This window comes from Uloborus diversus, chromosome 8 (genome assembly GCF_026930045.1).
Source record: "Uloborus diversus isolate 005 chromosome 8, Udiv.v.3.1, whole genome shotgun sequence".
In the NCBI taxonomy this organism is placed as follows: Eukaryota; Metazoa; Arthropoda; class Arachnida; order Araneae; family Uloboridae; genus Uloborus; species Uloborus diversus.
This window is the reverse complement of record NC_072738.1, coordinates 118,423,327-118,443,625: the sequence shown is the minus strand read 5'-3', so window position 1 is coordinate 118,443,625 and position 20,299 is coordinate 118,423,327. Positions and strand designations below refer to the sequence as shown.

At 33.9% G+C, this 20,299-nt stretch overlaps 1 protein-coding gene across 1 annotated transcript in view; it reads right to left on the bottom strand.

Annotated features, from left to right (window-relative positions):
* LOC129228025 (calcium and integrin-binding protein 1-like) overlaps nucleotides 1-7,479 on the bottom strand; it is a 29,798-nt gene extending 22,319 nt beyond the window's left edge. The window contains exons 1-3 of the mRNA XM_054862652.1: nucleotides 7,361-7,479; nucleotides 1,333-1,399; nucleotides 1,217-1,251 (exon numbers count right to left, since the gene is read on the bottom strand). Coding sequence (XP_054718627.1) covers nucleotides 1,217-1,251; nucleotides 1,333-1,383 — 86 coding nt within the window. The 5' untranslated portion in view covers nucleotides 1,384-1,399; nucleotides 7,361-7,479. The remainder of the gene's footprint in view (nucleotides 1-1,216; nucleotides 1,252-1,332; nucleotides 1,400-7,360) is intronic.
* Nucleotides 7,480-20,299: the final 12,820 nt, after the last annotated feature.

Below are 20,299 nucleotides of genomic sequence, written 5' to 3'. Positions count from 1 at the left end.
TTGAGCCAAAATATGTATTTTTATAAATAAACCAGAGTAAAACATATCGCTCATTTGGAAGAAGAGTGCCACAATACGAAGAAAGGAAATTCGCAACTTTAGAATTCGAATACGCTACCTTGCGGTGATAAACAATACTAAAGAAAAAGGTAAAACATTCCATTCCACGTGTTTTCTTCGAGGTAAATTACAGGCTACAGACAGTTTATAAAGTAATGTAATTTCAGAAGAATAAAAAAGAAAGCTTCCGACAAACACGATGAATAATTACTGCTATTCACTAAGCGTCAAAGCAAGTTATAAGTTACGGCATTTGTTTGTTTTACCTTTTTCATCCGCCATTAGACAGTGGTTGCAGCGCCCCTTATAGTTTATTGGGGTTGCGAATTTTACAGGGGAGAAGCGTTTGAAGTTCAATTCTTCAGGCAATTTGCATTACGGAAAGAAAGTTTGCTGCGCTCTCCAGTGGTTAATATTCGAACAAAAAATCTGTCACTATTTTCCAAAGAAGATGACATCCTTTGAAGTCCTTTAAGCGAAAAAAAAAAAGAATTTAAAAATTCCGTATTGTGGCACTCTTTTTTCAAACGAGCGGTATATAAATGCGACTTGTAATACATTATTTACTCAAATTAATTTAGAAATTACGGTTAGTAAGATTTATCTCAAAACAAGGCTCAAGGAAAGACCAACTCCGTATACTCTGTGCTCAAGGAGGTTGGGGCAATCGAACGCTCTTTCTAGTTCATTGCGACTGCCATATGTGAAGAACTAATGCACGAAATAGATGAAATTTGGAAGAAATGTGAACCTACACGGGAAAAAAAAAAGCGATGATTCAATTTTGGCGACAATTGTGTGCCATGTTTATATGACTGCGAAATAAAAGATTTTTAAAAAATGTGCAAAGAGCATTATGTGCTTATTGAATAATATAGGACATTCTCCTTTTTTTTTTTTTACAAACGCAAACTTTGTAAACATGTCAAAAATCATGTCAAATTTTATCTGTTTTGTTATCGACAAAAAAGGATATTTTTTCGCATAGATTTTTTTCTTTGATAAAAGGCATCTAATTAATCTGTGCGATAAAAAATTTTGGATTGGAATTTTATCTTAAAATATCTGTCAGGAACTATTTATACATCTGTACATCTCTAGTTCAGTAGGTTTAAAAATCTTACAGCATTTAATTTCTGACATACGAAATACTTACTATTGGATTTCTTTCTCAGTAAGATAAGTTAACTCCTGTAAGAAAAAATATGTTTAATTACATTTTAATATGCTTTTCTCGTTGACAAACACCATGCAGTAAAGAAAAGTAACTACCTTATAATCTTGCAATTCTGACTTTGTGAGCTGACTTTTCGTGTTTCCCATAGCTACCTTTCATAACCTATGAGATATAAACGTAATGTGAGTTCTTAAAATTATTTATTATCTTTTGCTATATGAAAAGGCCCTAATTCCACGAAAATAACCACTCTTCAAGGCAATAAATGTGAAATAAAAAGTTAATGGAATTTTGAATACCCGTATTTGTTTAATTCAAATGCTTTTGAGCATCAAAAGATATAGTACAGTAAAAATAGGGGTCGGACCCAAACAGTAAAAAAAAAAAAAAAGCTAAACCTGGTGCAAATTGTTTATTACAATCCCAATAAGAACAGGTAAAAAGTCCCACCCCATTGTGCGTCGGATTTTGGAATGGGGGGGGGGCATCTAAAAATTGCCATTTTGGGTATGTTTCCAGAATTTTTAGAGTAAATTTAAAGTGAGAATATTATGTTATACTAAACTTAAAAGCATGAAATTAAAGGTGTTTGACCCCCAAGAGGGATGACATAACTCGTCAATGCTACAGAGCCCCCCCTATCCCCGTAAAACGAAGCAGTACCCCCCAAACCCCCTCCATAAATTTCATATGGAAACATTATTTTATGCTAAGTTAAAGTTAGAAATCGAGTGTGTCCATCCTCCAAGATCGATGGTGCACCTCCTCTCAAAGCTACAGCATCCCCCCTCCGCCAAATAAAATAAATCCTCACCCCCCCCCCCTTTATTTCAAGTAGAAGTATTATTTCATGCAAATCTAAAATGCATTAAATCAGGACTGTCCACTCCATAAGAACAGTAGCTCACCTCCCAAAACGAAATTAGATACTAAAATATATATCCTCCCCCCCACCCCCTCTGATGGTGCACGTTTGATTAAATGACCAGAAAATTACGCTGAACTGTGTTTTGCTTTCAAATGATTTCTTCAAAGCTTGTAACAAAAAGTCTTCGTTATCAAGATGTTTTTTGGAATCTAGATCCTCAGCAAAATCGTTATATTGTTGCAGCTATTGTCTGACACAGTTTGTGCATATAACTGAGCACATCAGTCCACTTTCAGACTTTTGAAACATTCACTATATCCAATGAACCCCTCAGAGCAAGCACAAGATTTGAGACGCAGAAAGTCTTCTAGAGCAGAAGGCTAGTTGTAATAGGACGCAGATTATATTTCTGTGGTGCTTTCTTTGCAACCATCAAAAATGATACTAGCTTTCCCATACTTACAAGTTACCTAACCCTGCATTGCTGGCATATTTTCTTGAAGCTTACAGATCATTACCAAAAATATGATCAAGCAGGTATCTTCCATCTATTACATATGATGCAGTGAGAAGCAACGGGAAGAAAGTGGCAAAAATAAAAATTTGGAGATAACCAGTACAAATGGTTGGTGAACCTCTCCTCTATCTTGAGGCAAGAGATGGTACTAGTAGACCCAGTAGTTGCTTCTATACAGCATGATTTAGAAAAGAAAATCAATGAAAGCCTACCTAGGATTTTATCTTTAAACGCGTTTTATTCAAAACTTGAAAATGTCGACATACATCTCTTTGCTTCTCACTGCCTCATATATGACACCAGCTGTTCGTTCTGTGATGGTGGATGAACATTTTGCTTCAGATAATAGCACTTTAACGATACAAGATTTCTTTCCTTTTGAAACCTGATTCATCGAATACTGATGGAGGATCAGTGCATAACTCGCACCAGAAGTTTTTAACAATTTGTTATTCCATCTTTACTGCTCATACCATTCGGTGTAAAAGATGGTTTGGGCTTACACATCTTTACAGATAGTAACTACTCTCATAACAGAAGCTAAAGACATAAAAAAAGACATTACAAAGAAATGCCACAAAATTGTTTGCCTTCAATATCCTTTGATGTTACTACCCGAACGTTAAAGTGCTCTTCGCAACTTACCTTATCATCAGCGATCAATACCACTATTAACTTGAGAGATAGGAAGCTTCTGGGAGCTTTAGAAACGGATTGTGATTTCCAAACTGAGAGACAAAAAGGTATAAATATTTAGCATTATATTGTTGTATTTCTCATTGCTCTCATCAAGACTTGTTCTATCGTTGAATCACTACAGGTTCTGGACCACCTGAATTTGTCACTGCATTACATCGTTGGATAGCTGATGTTTTAGCTGATGTTTGATATGATCAAATTTTTTTTATCGTATAATGTACTCAAAAGTTTGAGATAGTGTTGCAAGTATATGTCCGCATATTTAGCATAATTCACATAACCAGCTACGTAAAAGAGAGGTAGCTCGGTGTTTGCAAATGAGAACCCCCACCGACTTAGAGGGTGCAGAATTGCAGCATTGCCCGTCTCACTATTGGCAATTTCGGTTTGTCCCCCCTTACGGTGATGGCAAAAGATTGTAGAAAAGTTGAAGTAAGTTAATCATGAAGAAGGGAAACTTTGGTCAATTTGGACTTTTTTTATGCTGCACAGGAATTTTGTTTTTTAGCGCTCTAAACAGTTTAATAACTTTAGTCACAAATAATTTGGTTACTGAACTCGCTTAGATCTTTTAGAATTATCATTCTGACATTATCATATCATTGTGTGGCACAGTGGCGTAGCTAGACCCGACTTTCGGGGGGGGGGGGGTTATTTCTTATATATATATATATATATATATATATATATATATATATATAATCGCTTGGAATTTTTCCCTTTTCTTCTTTTTTTTTCTTTCTCTTCTCTCTTCTTTTTCTCTTTTTTTTTTTTTTTGAGACTAACTTTTCGGGGGGGGGGGGTTTGTCCCCAAAACCCCCCCCTTAGCTACGCCCCTGGTGTGGCATTTTGTACTTCGGAAAAGTTTGAATCAGGGAAATTTTTTCGTGAACTTCACTGCAATAGTTGATTTTAGAATGCAAATTCAGAGTCCCCCCCCCCCCCCCCGAAAAGCGATGGCACACCCCGTAAGTGTGACGGAGTATCCATCCAGAATAAAAACCCTCAAAAAAAAAAAAGAAAAAAGAAATACCCCTTGAAAAAAAACTGCCTTGAAAATTCCAATGACGCAAAGCTGCTCCATAACCCCCCCCCCCTATCCCCCCGCCTGTGCACCCCTGTTAATTGGAATTTTTTTTCTGTGAGAGTTTATTATTTAACTATTATAGAGTGGTTTCTGCGACGTTTGAGAATTTTTTTTAAGTAATAGAAATTATTTTTATTTAAATAGAGGATTATTTCGCCCCCCCTCCTTCCCCCCAAAACCCGACGCGCAAAGTGCTGGGACTTTTTACCCCTTCTTGCTGGAAGGGTAAAAAGTAATTTGCAACAGGTTTCACCTTTCTTTTTTTTTTTTTTTTGTTTGTTTGGGTTTGGCCATTTTTTGGCCTAATTTTACTGTACTAATATGTCGCATTGTAAAGATCGTACAAAACATCCCTTTCAAAGTGTTTACTTTGGTGCTGCTTTCGAAGCACCAAAATTAACTTGAAAACAAGGGCGGATACAAGGGAGGGGCGATGGTGGCGATCGTCCCATCCTTGAGCCGAGAGGCATTAAATTTCTTCATTTGTATTTTCAATACTGAAGTTTCAAAACCGTAATTTTACATAATATTCGATGGTGTTAGAAGAAAGGGAGCTCTTTCCAGTCTTTAAAACGCAATCGTAGCACATCTCTTATTACTCTGGAGATAGGGACAGAAACTTTCTACAGGAATCTTTTCGAAATTGAAGTTCCGAAATCTCAATTTTAGTCGATATATGATATTAGGGATAGGTAAACGAGGGGTTCAATGCACTCCTTCGAAAAGTTTTAGAAATTGAAGTTCCAAAGAGTAAAGAGTGAAAAACAATCGCCCCCTCTTTGAACATTTTCTGGATCCGCCCTTTCTTGAAAAGGAGTTATGAGCATTGTTAGGCTAGTGAAAGTTTGGATTTTCTTTGTCTGCTTGAACTAATTAGAGTGAAAAAACACCAAGGCTTCTTTTGGAACTATCCCTTGTAGGGTTCTACCAAGAAAAAAGAAAAAAAAAAATAAATAAATAAGAATCTCTGTCCACGAAACAATTGTATAAATAAACTAATCAAGGCTTCTCTAGAGCAAGCATGCTCGCCTATGAAAGTAATTGATAATGGGGCTAAGTAAAGAGACATATTAGGATCTTTACCACGAGTAACTTGTATGTTTTGAATCCTAAATTATTTTGAGAAACCGTTAATATTTAAATGGTTTCAATTACAAATGAATTCTAGAGACGAACATTCGAACAAAGATTAACTTTTAGTGGCAAGTGCTTAAAGTTTTAGACACGTATATTCAAGGTCCCCCATATAGGAGGGGGGGGGGGCAAGTGTGGGCTCTAGACCCCCTTAGAAATGAGTACTTCCTTGCTTTTAGTGTTTTTTTTTTCTTTTTTTTTTTGCAAAAATGTGTAAAAATTTCTTTTCCAGCCATTAATGAATAAGTTATTAAAACTGTCAAATTTTAATATCTCTTATCTGTACTGAATTCGGTTTCCATGGGGAAAATATTCTGGTAAACCATGGGTAAAATTTTTGAGCCCCCCCCCCCCCCCTTAAAAGTTTGCACATGGGCGCCCTTGCGTATATTGATTTTTTTTTTTTCCCTTTTACTACGGAGCATTTATATAAAAAAATAAGGTGAAGTTTGGTGATGGTAAATCTGAAATACATTTACACAAAAAAGAATAAAAAAACAGATTTTTTTAAAAAATACTAAGCACTTTTCATAATGCACTCACAAAAGGACAAAATAACTTTTATGAGTGAGAAAGAACATTTTAAGTATTCCTGTTGTTTTCAATTATTCTAAGAAAATGACCCCGCAAACGAAGAAAAGTGCGACTCAAGTCATTTCGAACCGAACTTTCCCAGCAAAATATGCATGTTTGATTGAGATTTCATAATGATTAAATTTATGATTGACAGCTAGGTAACGACTAGAAATTTTCGACATGACTTTTCTTCGTTCGCGGGGTCATTTTGTTAGAATAATTGAAAACTACTGGAATACTTAAAATGTCCTTTTTGACCTAGAAAAGTAATTTTGTCCTTTTGAGTGAATTATGAAAAGTGATTAGTATTTTTTTTTTTTTTAAATTCTGTTTTTTTTTTCCCCTTTACTTATACTTCAGCGCAAGAAGATGATGGTCACTTCATTCAAATCGATGATGTGAAAGATAACCAGAATACTCACACACACACAATATTTCTGCCAAACGAAAAAAAATACGTAAATAAAGCACTAATTGTTAAGACACAACAGTTATACAGAGACAATTAATGCTTTATTGAAGGATTTTTTTTTATTCCAATTCACTCGTATTTTAGCGAAAAAAGAAACAATGCTGAAAGATGATGATCACTTCACTCATATTGATGCGAAAGATGAAAGAATACTCAATATTGAGCAAAAGGAAAAAAAAATAAAATAACGTAAATAAAGCACTCATTCTTGACGATTTATGCTTGTTTAAGGGTTTTTTTTTTTTTGTTTTTAACTTCATTCATATTTTATCACAAACCATTTTTGATTATTTTTAATTTTAAGTTCAGTATTCAATGACATAATAGCTATCCGTAGTAAAAGTAATCCACGCCGTCGGAAGTAATGAAGGAATGGATTAAACAAAGTAACCTACTAATTGAGCCAAGGTACATAAACTAGTGTACACAGAAAAAATTGTATTTTGAATTTCAGAGAATGAAATAACTGCATAAGAGGAATACAAAATACGGCCTACAAAAAAAAAAAAAAAAAAAAAAAAAAAAAAAAAAAAAAAAACAGCATTGCGCTAACTCGGCTTTTTATTTATACAGTACGTACATCTAAATGGCTGTCCGGATAAAGCGATTCCGGTTTAATAGGCTCCGAATTAACGAGGACCTACTGCAATTAGAAATAAGCTAAAGAAGATTACCAAAAAAAACAAGCAAATTTTGTCGCAAAGAACTCCAAAATGAACAAACAGAATTCGCTCCAGTGGGTAATTCTAATTAGTAAATACGAATCTTACCTCTGCTTGAATTTCGGCATGATGTTAACAACTTTCTTTTGCAGAAGGAAAAAAGCAAAACGCTTTGGTCATTGCATCTTCTTGGACAATAACGAGTCGACCAAACGTCACTTCCTACAACTCTCTTATCTCTTCTTTCTGCAGAAGGATCCGTTCCTTCCATTGATTGCGCCATTTGGCGTTCTGCTGGAAATGTTAAAAATCTCCATCGCCTCCGTAGATAATGAGATTTAGGTTTGATTTAGTGAGCTGTCCTTTTTTTTTTTTCTTTTTGAATTGTAAACACAGCTTCAGATAAAGAGTCATTTTATTTACTCATGCACAGTTAAGCGTGTCAGAGCGTTAAAACAATAAATCTCTGTCGCATTGTGGAAGAGTTCGTGTTCGAAAAATGATAATGTAAAAATAAATTTTCATGTATTCTTTCTTGGCTGGAATTATCTGATGAGTATGTTCGGACAAAGAAACCCAGAAGCTTAGTTGTAGCGCTTCCACTTTCCACTCCCCAGATCCGAGTTCAATTCCCGGGTTGGGCACGGTCGACTTTGCCCTTCATCAGTTCGTCGAGAAAAAGGGTACCAAGCGTGCTTGGGTACTAAACACCGGGGGCTTCGCGTTCGGCTGACCACCTAACCGGAATATCTGTCTTGCACTCCAAAGCCCTCTGTCAAGAAAATTGACAATGAATGGAAATGAACGACAATGACAATGATGAGTGAGTGACAATGAGTGGAAATTGACATTGAGTTCGTCGATAATATGGGTACCAAGCGTGCTTAAGAACTAAACACTAGGGGATCCGCGTTAGGCTGACTACCTAAACGGAATATCTGTCTTGCACTCCAGAGCCCTCTGTAATGAAAATTGAGAAGGAGCAAAACAGACCTTATGTGCTTTAGCACCACTGAGTTTGATAAAATGAGATCCCTTAGTTCTCTAATTAATGCAAAATTAATTGTTCCTAATTCTATTTAAAGTGATGTAGATTGCGAATGTGATGCGATTTCTATTGCAAATGCTATTTTCAAGTCTAAATATTGTACAAAAACTAAGATTAAATTAAACATATATACAGTCGAGTTCCGACTTACGCGGATGCGTTCCAAGACCCCTCGCTAAGTCGAAATTTCGCGTTGTGGAAAAGGTATGCGTAAATTCTTTTATAAACATACCCAATTATTTTAGACACTTGTAAATACCAACTCTAATTGTTAAAAATCATTTCTTAACTATACAGTACTGTTTCTTAAATAAAAAACTGAATTTTTATTTGTATTTTAAATTTAAAAAGAACGTTTTATTCAACATAAAATGCTGCTACGATGCACAAAATCAGTAATCAATGGAAAAGAAAGACATACAACAAACTCGTATATGGTGTGTATAGTATGTAGTAAGAAAAACAAATGCACTATAGTTTTACTGTACAGTGGATCCAGTAATGATGTTTGCAACTTAAAAAAGTTAATATGATGACTTATGCTGCGTGATCAAACCGTTATTCTTATATATTTTTAAATACACAATACAGTTGCTTCACTAGTTTTTTTTTAATAACATTTCCATCTATGGCAACGCAACACCCTCTTCCTGGTTTCTTAAATTCACAATGTAAGAACAACTTCCATTTTCATAATTTTTACATTTTGCTTAGATACTACTCGATGAACTTTTACGGACTTCCTTTTCTTGACTTTTAATTGCACATATGGAAGATTCACTCATACCTAATTGTCGTGCTACCTTTGACACATTTGTTCAGTCACATAATCTAAAGCGTTTCTTTAACTGTCAGAAACTTTCTCTTTTTCTCTCTCTATATTCACAAGATCAAACAGAGCTCTTAGATGTCATTATATTTCAACAACTTTCACATTTAGAATTAAAAAAAAAAAAGGAAAATGAGGAGTATTTATTTGTATAAGCGATGTATCAGACTTGTACGGTATGGGACCTTCCGCTCTCAGTGATGCTAAAGAGATGAAAGTCCATTAACGAAAAAACATTTGTAGTAACCAATAACAAAGCGGATACGGCCACCGTGATTCCCTTCCGAAAATTTTCGTGTTGCTGGTGAGGAATTCGCGTTATGTCTAAAATTCTTTAATGGTGAAAAAACTCGCTTTATATAATAGCCATTTCGCGTAAGTTGGATCGCGTTGTAGCGGGAGTCGACTGTATATATATATATATATATATATATATATATATATATATATATATATATATATATATATATATATATATATATATATATATATATATATATATATATATATATATATATAAAGATCCTCATTTCCGACCTCACATTAAAATGAATCTCATGAGTTGGAACAAATACAAAATTTAAATCATTGAGCTATCTTTCCTTTTCTGCTAACAATGAAATCGTTACCAATCGTATGAATAAATAATTAGAATTTTACAAATTTACTAAAAAGGTTATAATTCTAATTCTATACAGTGACTCCCAAAAGTGTTCGTACACCTACGACTTTCAATGAAATAGGACCCTAGCCATTGATTAGAATTAATGTTTCGGAACAGGTATTTAATTGTAAGATCTATGATCAATTTTCAACAAAACTGCATGAATTTAAAAAAAAAAATATTAAAACTTATTTTTTTTTTAAATCAAAAACCAAAAAGTGCCGGAAATTTTATCTCACAAAAGTCTTCGTACACTTTGAAAAAAGTCTATATATTATTGAACAATCTAACTTTTTATTAAGTTATTATTTAGTAAAATATCATGCAGTATCAACAACACCTTTTAAACGTCTGGGAATAGATTTCATTCTTTTTTCTTTCTTTTTTGCGTAAGTGTTCAACGACACTTCGAATCTTATTGTTTCTAGCTCTATATTTTCGTATTCTAGCCTCCAGATATCTCTAAATATGTTACACTAAGTTCAAATCTGGAGTCTGAAGGGGTATTTTCTAAATTTTAGGACAATTTTTGAGGCCCACTAGAAGCAAACGTTGAAAACTGCGTGCTTCTTATCGTTATCTTGATAAAAACAAAGTTATTTCCGATATCCAAATTTTTGACTAAGAGTTTAAAATCGGTTTTTAAAATATTTAAATGAACAGCATAATTTATTATTTCTTCAAAAATTTCCAAACTACCAAGTCCTGATGCTAATATGCACCCTCATACATGAACACCTTCACAGTCCGGATTAACTGGTCCAATTAAGTTCTTAAGATTAAGTTGCTATTTCTTTTCTTCTATTTACAATTACACAACAATTTAACCAAAAATGTTGAAATCATTTTTATCTGTTCTGTAAGTAAGACGTAATTCCAAAACATTTTGAGCTTATTTATCATTGATTTTGCGACGAAAAGCGTATGCTTTGTGTTTTTTGCACGGCCAAGAAAATTTCTGCGGGAAGAGATCCCGTTTAATCTAGCTAATCAGAGTACTTAGCGAACAATTTTAGGTAAAAATTAAATGTAAAAATTTTCATTTAACTCTACAGAAACTTTTACAGAACTCAAATGTGTATTTTTCATAAATTTTTTAACTTTAAATCTTCGATCACGCTTTGTAAACTTTGCCGGTTGACCTTTTCTTACCTTGTTTTTGGTCCGATTCTTTTCTTTAAAGCATTTTATCAAGCGTTTTACTATAGAATGAAATAAATTAACTAATTTAGAGACATTTCAAACCAATTTACCGCTACTGTGAGGAAAAAATTCAAATTTCGAATGGTGTTTGTGGTTTTTTACGATTGCCAGCCATTTTAAAGTAATAAGCACAATATTAAGGAATAAATAAACAAAACTTTTAAGCCAAATGACTTCTATGAGTCAACACAATGCAAAAATAATAAAAAAAAACGACACATGATAATTTTAATCATCAATTTATTCAAAAATATTTGAGTGTACGATGACTTTTTATGGCGTATTATATCTGTGTCTCTTCATTTTTTGACCCATTTCGAAAAGAAGATCCGTCAATAATTTGAAAAAAAAAAAAAAAATACAGGGTTTTATTTAGAATGACATAGGAGTAATGTGAAAAAATATTGGACTTCATATTCGAATTCAGTTTCGCGTTATTTTGGTTTTACTTAAAAATTTCAAAGTATACGAACACTTTTGAGAGCCACTGTATAAGTTGGGTTCCAAGCAAATTTCTATCAAAGGCAGAAAAATTCGTTCTTATGATTGGCATTAGTATTTTAAATGTACGAGCAAGTTTTCACAACCAAAATTGAGAAAGATGCTAATTTGCATGGTTTTTAATTAATATCTTCGATAATTCAAGCCCTACCAAGATGGGAACGAGCTAAGAACACTCTCGATCAAGTCACTTTTCGAACGAAAAATGATTTTTTAAATCGGTTCATCCGTTTAGGAGCTACGATGCAACAAACAAGATACACTAGTCGACCCGTGCGGAACTCCGCACTGTGCTTCGAATCGTTTCATAAGGCATTTCGCTCTTTAAAAATTTCAAAGGAAGAACATTAGGAAGAAGAACCGAAAAAAAGTAAGCGCAGAAGAGAAGGCATGTAATTTAAAGACATCAGTAACAAAACCTCATTAAATACAACGGTGTGATAATTTGATCATCGCTCACCTTTTGGTCGTACATATTTTCAATGCAAACATAAATATCATTAAAAGTGACTGAGTAGTGACTCGTGAAAAAGCAATAATTGTGCATGTGAAAAAACAGGTTGTGGCCAATACAGTCCTGACCATGTGAGCATCTGACAGGAAAAAAAAGAAACATTAAAGATATATTTATTGGCACGGATTCGAATTGGCGCCATTCTGATTAACAGCCTGACACCTCAACAAACCTAGCAATTGCACCTTCCTTTTCGAAAGCTATTCATTGAAGGAATGCGTAGTAAAAAACAGCAAAAAAGCTTTTTGCCAAAAAAAAAAAATAAAAAATAATAATAATAATAATGAGATCATGCTTCTATATTTTGTCATTAACCAACACGATACAATTTAAAATTATTCGTAAAGCATGGAATTTGATTAAAGAATGACGAAGATCTCACGTAGCGACTGAAATAAGCATTCTGAAGAAGTAATAATTTAGATTGAAAATAAGTGTTTTTATCTTTGAATATTGAACTATTTCACATAGAAGATTGCCTTAACCGTTACGGCTTAAATGCCCGCACATGTTTCTCTTTTAATCGAACACTTAAAAGTCAAAACCAAAACCAGTTGAACTGAGTTCGTTTTTTAAGTGTAATTCTTCGAACGTAGACAAAAGGTTTTTTTTTCAGCAGAAAGCAGAAGAGTAGAAAATGATTTCTTGCTAATGAAGTTGATAATAATTTTAATGCTTTATATCGTATTTGCGCGAATAAAAAATTAAAGGTTTACTGGGTGAAACTCGTAGTTTTCATTTGGCGTAGTATTTTTTCATTTGTACAAAATGTTGAACACTGCTATTAGAAACATCTACATTTCAGCATACAATGAAAATGTTTTTCTGCACAAAAAGGATTTCCTTTAGGTAAATCTAATACTTTTTTATGCTTATATTATGCTGAGTGATCTGGATGTAGTCAGAGCTTTAAAAAAAGGAAGAACACCCTTCGATTAACACTCAACTTATCTTAATGATAACTGTAGCCTGACCCCTAACATAAAGGAGTCGAAACACCAAGTAGCATTCCCACTGCATTTATTTTATTACGTGTGTATGTTATGAGTACATGTAATGCGTAATACTAATATAAATTTGATATTATGTCGGAGAGCCCAGGCTTGCCCGAAGTTGATATAGTTTATAGCCGAACGCTCTACCAAAAAAAAAAAAAAAAAAAAAATTAATTTAACCATACAACTAATTCCAGTGCTTTTAAGCTTTATTAAAATATGATCACACACACACAGGCTTTTTTTTACCGAAAGCGACGTAAAAAATTGGAAAACTGCATTAGAACTTTGCAAAAAAAAAAATGCATAAGAACTACAGCCTGCATCAAGGTTTTTTCATCATTAGCCAGCCTGATAAGTTTTAAAATGAGAAGGGAATAACATATAAGATAAGATATTAAAGAGAAATGTTTTTATTTTTTGAAACTTTTTACAATTCGTTACCGCAGGCTGCTTGAACCGTTATAACTTAGATGGCAGCACGTGTTCATCATTTAACAGCACGGTTAAAATACAAAATAATTTGAACTATGCTCTATTTTAAGCGTAGCTTTTCGAATGTAGTAAAAATTTGATAAGCTTTTTTTTTTTTTTTTTTTTTTTTTTTTTTTGCAAAAAGAAGAAATATCTATTTTACCCTTCAAATTGAGGTAGGTTTTTTTTTTTTTTTTTTTGTACAAAGAGTCAAAAACGCATTAGAAGAATATATATTTCAATATACGTTTTATTATTTTTTTCTGAACAAAAAACAATTATATTGTAGTCTGAAATCTTAAACCTGTTACTTATATTTTCGCTTACACTATGCTTTAATTTTCTTACCAAAGCCAAAGCTTTAAAAAAGAAAAAAAAACCGTATAATTCAGAAGTAGTTCAGCAAAAAGTCACATCAAGTTTTCATAACAGCAAGGAGCGTTTCCTTTTCATTTATTCTATTCCCTCATATTTATTATTCACTTAATTAAGTGTTCATGCAATGCGCGATATTTCTCTAATTTTTTGATGCAGATTGTCCGGACGTGGGCCCGAACGCTCATTCTCCTGGTTACGAGGAGAACGCTCTGCCGATCAAGCTATTCAGCTCTGTCGGTCATAGTGCAAGTTAAAGTTATAAGTTTAACCGAAAACCTCATTCTGGTTCTTTAAAACAGGTTTTTCGGCTGAAAAAAAACAATTTTTAGACCATGGGTCTATTTTTCGTCAGTAGCCAGCACCATAAGCTTTAAAATAAAGTGTAAATCAAAGAAATCGATCAAGAATTGAGTAAAATCTGGCGTAGAAACCAAAAAACAGGCTACAGAAATAATATATAAGGATAAACCCGTCAAACTATCATCATCCTTCCTTTTGCGTCGGGGGTAAAAAATTGTTGTCGATTTAATGCCTTTTAAATGATCGTCACAAATTCGAAGAATTAAATCGATTTAGATCAGAGCCGTACGCAAGGGGGTGGTTTTTAAGGTTCAAACCTTGTCCGAAATTTTGCAAAACTATTCCAAAAAATGCTTTTTACCATATTTTTTTGCTGAAAAATTTATTTTTATAATCTTTCAATTTCATTTGAAAAATTAAATTAACATTATTGAAAAACTGCAAACTTAGGACATTATTGTAGATATTGCGACCATTATTTCATAAAAATAATACGACGTTTTCCTTTAAATTTTTAAACCTGGGTCCTCAGAAAATTGATTCCATTCGAATGCCTTAAATACATTTTTTCAGTCTCCTTAGGTGGAAAAAGTACTCTCCACCATTAATGACAAAGGAATGGTGTCAAAATTCTGAGAAGTTTTCTGGAAAATAGGCATCGATGCACTTCAAAAACTGCAAATGAAATAATTTGGCTTGTCTTATTACTGATTACTACTTAGAAAATTTCCATAGTTGGTCTCCGAATTTCTCTTTCTTAGCAATAACGAAGTACAGGCGTCCCTCGTATTAACACGGTTAATTCGCTCCGTGTAGTATCGAAACTGTGCTATACGAGACTTTTCCAAAAATAATTTTTTAACTTATTTTTTACCCTAATCAATAATGTACATCGTAAAAATCATGTCGATATGTATCGTGTTGCATCGAAACTGTGTTTCGTTTTATATCGAAATCGTGTTATACGATACTATGAAATGATGTGAATCAAGGAATGTATACCGTGTTATATCGAAACCAACAGTGGCGTAGCTAGACCCGACTTTCGGGGGGGGGGGGGTTACTTCTTATATATATATATATATATATATATGTGTGTGTGTGTGTGTGTGTGTGTGTGTGTGTGTGTAATCGCTTGGAATTTTTTCCTTTTCTTCTTTTTTTTTCCTTTCTCTTCTCTCTTCTTTTTCTCTTTTTTTTTTGAGACTAACTTTTCGGGGGGGGGGGGTTGTCCCCAAACCCCCCCCCCCTTAGCTACGCCCCTGGAAACCAAGTTTCATAAAAAGAAAGTAGAAACTTATTAGATTTATTAACAACATATTACAGAATGTATAATATTTAAAACAAAAATGAAATTCCACTTTTTTTAAACAGAACATTCGAGTTATATCAAAATCCATAAAGTATTAAATTCAAGTTTCGTACCGTGTAATATTGAAACCGTATTATAATAATTGCAAATTTGGTACCGTTACCGTGTAATATCGAAACCGTGTTGTACACGTTACGTGTTATACGAGAGTCGCCTGTATATTAATTTTTCTTCTGCATATTATTATTATTCTGCAGTCAGGTATGAACTTGACGATACGAAATGACAACTTAGTGTATAGTATTAAAGAATCCTGAAACTTCAAAGCTATCGACATCTAATCAGTTGCATTTCGATGATGCATGGAAACGATATTGATTCAAAGGAATGTTTAGGGAATTAGCCAAGCTGTGATTCGTGATAAAAATTGACACTTTGTGAACGTTATCGTCTTATCCATCTCCGTTCTCAGAATCATAGAAATACAATTGATTAGATCGTCGATATCATTTTGAATTCTCTAGGTATTCAACTAAATGTTTTAAATATTTGTAACTGTATAATTATGAATAATTAAAATTGAAATTTTTTGAACATGGTCAATAAAAATATAGCTCAGCTAAATGAATATATTCATCTAAAGATTCTTCATTCTATTTAACATTTCAGTACTATGTTTCTTTAATGTGAAAACTGTTAATCCTTAACGGGTGATGTTGACTACCTTACGGACTATTTATTAATGGGGTTGTTTCCTTCAGTCAAAAGTAGTACTTTTTGTCACTGAAACTGATAGAATAAGAAAAAAATAATAATAACATGGACCTAGAAAATACTTTCATTTTCCCAACAGTTATATTTTAGTTAATTTTTTTAAGTGTCTGATATTTTAAACAAGGCGTGGCCTTGATAACGTCACAAATGATGCTCTTTGGCACATCTTTCCATCGCGTTTCCACGTTATGATAATCAAGAAGCGAATTAAAATTGCGCTCTACGCTTTTGCTATCAACCATATCGTTGCCAATACTCGTGAGTAAAGATGCGAGTTAAATATTTTGTTCTGTGACTGGCAAAACTGAATGATATTACATCATTTGTGATGTCATCGTCAGAACCATAAACAATAAAAACGCACCGATTTAAGTAATTTTTTAAAAATATTAAACTTAAACAAAATATTTAAAAAATGGTCAGATCCTATGTTTTTAAGCATGCTCTTTCAGAAAAAAATACTTTCAAAATTTTGGAAACGACCCCATCACGTAAGAATGAGTTTGGCGATTTTTGACCCCTCTACCCCCATGTAAGGGTACATACGATTTTTTAAACACCTTCCCTTTATTCTAACGTAAGATTCCATTTCGATTTTCAAAATAACAAATGTTGTAAGAAAAGGGATCAGTTGCATTAAAACTCCCAGTTTGACGTAAATAAAAGCTTTTTATTTTTCAGCACATAAGTTTATTATTTTATTGCTATAAACTACATATTACCATTATATAAAAAAATATTTTTTTTACAAGGTGGATTATGTTATATAATGAAAACAAAAAAATTGAATTTCCACAAATAAATATACTTTTCTCATGTTCTTTCATGAAAATGAAAATTTGAATTGGACAAGAGGAGTCGACGTCGGCCATTCGATCCCGATTTTTGAGGCCATATTCCACATTTTGTAGAGGTCAGTAGTAAATCAGTAATGTTAATTTACGGAAAAAACAGCTATTGATACGTTTTGAGCCGTCCTTTAATCCCCAAATCACTTTTGACCCCCCCCCCTTTTTGGTGCACGACCCACCTATGTGGTGATTAATATTCCAGTGGCGTTTTCAGCACGACTGTCACCCGGGGGAGTAACTTTTGGTATCATCCCTCCTCCCTCCCTTTTAATATTTCATGTAAATATGTAAATCATATAACTTTTAGGCCCTGGAGCCTGGACGCATATGTAACTGCTTCCTCCCCGCAGTATTGTGCTCCATTTTCGTTGGAATTTTATACATTAAATATAATAAAGTTCTATTAGGGGGTGGGGGAATTCAGAATGGAAGTCCGATTATCCGTAGAATAGGGTGGCACGGTAACCGTGTATAAGCGAATACCGGGATAATGAGAATACACTGAGAAAAATGAAGTTATCAAAAATGAGTACATTTATATTACTTTCAAATTTTCTTGAAACCTTCTGTTATAAATGAGTAACAATTAATAGTTATAATAATGTTCTGTTATAAATGAGTAAAACAAATATGAGTACCCATATTTTCAAATAGTGTTCTGAATTCTTTCATACTCAAAAATGAGTACAAAATACTCAGTTTTGAAATTAGTACATATTCAAAAATGAGCATAAATACCGAAAAAATGAGCACACATATTGATTTGAGTATTTGATGAGTATTTGAATGTTTCAAATTTGAATACCACGTAGTCGGAGCCATTTTGACTCGCAATATGTTCAAATTTGAGTTCTTCGTCATTTTTGAAATTGTTGTTTTTAGAGTATAATAAGAAAAAACCGATATTGGTGTATGCAATAGCTAAAAACATTTGAATAACACTCACGTACACACATTTAAATCATAGCTAAGAACGATAACATTGAATAAAAAAAATAAATGTAAAAGCTAAAAACTAACAATTATACAATCATAAATTTTAAAAAACATTTAAAGACTAATATTAGTACATACCGTTTAAACATTTTTCTTTGAAAAGATAAGCGGATAATCCGACTACCAATAATCGAGAGTTTACTGTATTTATATTTTTCTTAGACTGAAATCTATTTTGAGTTGGACCCTCCTCCCGTTCGCGTAGTAACGCTACTGGGACACAGGACCATAGATCTATGGTCCTGACTGGGGCATGCACTTTCTTTTATTTGTATAGATTTCAGAAACCTCTGGGTGATGATAATTGCTTTACTTGTCAATAAGCACAATGAGTGAAAGAGTTCCAGATCATGCGCTTTCACCGTCCACGGTTTTCACTTTTACTGAAGAGTGAATAAAAGCTTATCCCCAAAAAGAAAAGTGTTCCAATCCCATAGAGTGTTTGCTTACACATGGGATACCTTTTTGTGTACATTCCCCCAGGGAAGATGAGGGAGGAGACATTTTCCAAGGAACATTTTAGATCTCCTCTTCCTACTCTCTGTTCAGTTGTTAGTGTTTTGAATCTTGTCACCCTTCCTCGCCTCTGTACGTGTTTTGTTTTGACACGTGCCTTGTTGCTCCTTTTCTCTTTTTGCATTTCAGATCTCCGGCTGCCTAAAAATTTCAAAACCTTGCAGGCTGCGCCATGATACTCGCCCCCCCCCCCCCCCATGTTGGCCAACACTGTATAAGACATCCGTTCACTAATAGTATATGTTAATTTTAGGTTCCTCTCGACGTAGCTTTTCAATAACGCTTTGAATTTGAATTTCCATAGCATAAAAAAAATAAAATACAAGCTTGTCCCATCATACATTACTACAGCCTGAATTTTCGCAGGGGTTGGCTAATAAAAGTACTTACATGTGCTATTCATGCATTGCACCCGTACCCGAGATTCGGCACAGATTCTCTGCCTTTACCCTATGTATATCGTGCACTGGCGACAACAGTGCATCTCAAACATTTAAAATAGTGGAGTAATTATTAAATTTAAAATCTTAGTTTAATGCGCTTTCTTGCCCCAAAATTGGCACAAAGAGTGGGCACACTTATTCCCTTTTTCTTCTTAAAAGCTAAACGATAATTGAACTAAATCTTTGAAATGCATTCCTGCATATATTAATAAAATGCTTTTTTATCGCAATTTTTTGTAGGAACTTGATACCAATCAGAAATAATAATATACAGTTGAAATACTTGCAAAAAAAAAAAAAAAAAAAAAAAATAATAATAAAAATAATAAAAAACATTAATTTGAGTTTTGACATCTGGAATTCAAATTATCTTTTTCGCAATCACGAGTGTGTGTGTGCGTGTGTAGGCGTGTGTGTTTGTGTCTGTGTGCAGGCATGAGTGTGTATGTGTGTGTGTGTGTGTGCGTGCGTGGATGTTTTGTGTGTGTGTGCGCGCGCGTGTGTGTAGGTGTGTGTATGTATGCGTGTGAGATATGGACGCAACCTGGAGAGGGTTTTCGGTAGAGGAGCAGCATCGTGAGGCCGGTCGACGGCGGTGCTGCAGAGGAAGGCGGGGGGAAAATAAAATCATAGGAATTCAAAACAGTCAAATGAGAACAATAAGCAATGTGATTGCTCAAAAAAAAAAAGAACTTTGACATCTTGAATTCAAATTATGTTTTTTGCAATCACGAGTGTGTGTGTATGCAGGCGTGTGTGTTTGTGTGCGTGGGGGGGGGGTATGTGTGTGGGTAGTTGTGTGTGTGGGGGTTGTGTGTAAGTAGTTCTGTGTATGTGTAGGTGTGTGTGTGTGTATGTGTAGGTGTCTGCATGTGTGTGTATGTGTTTGTAGGTGTATGTGGGGTATGTGTGTGTGGGTAGTTAAGTGTATGTATGTTTGTGTGGGGTGTACGTGTATGTGTGTGTAGTTGTGTGTATGTGTAGGTGTCTGTATGTATACGTGTGTGTATGTGCTTGTGTGTGTGTATGTGTTTGTGTGTGTAGGTGTATGTGTAAGTGTAGGCAAGTAAGTGACGCAACCTGGAGACGGTTTTCGCTAGAGGAGCAGCATCGTGAGGCGGCCGGCCGACCATGGTGCTGCAGAGGGAGGCGGGGAGAAAATAAAATCATAGGAATTCAAAACTGTCAAGTGAGAACAATAAGCAATCGTGATTGCTCAAAAAAAAAAAAAAAAAGAAAAAGAAAAAGA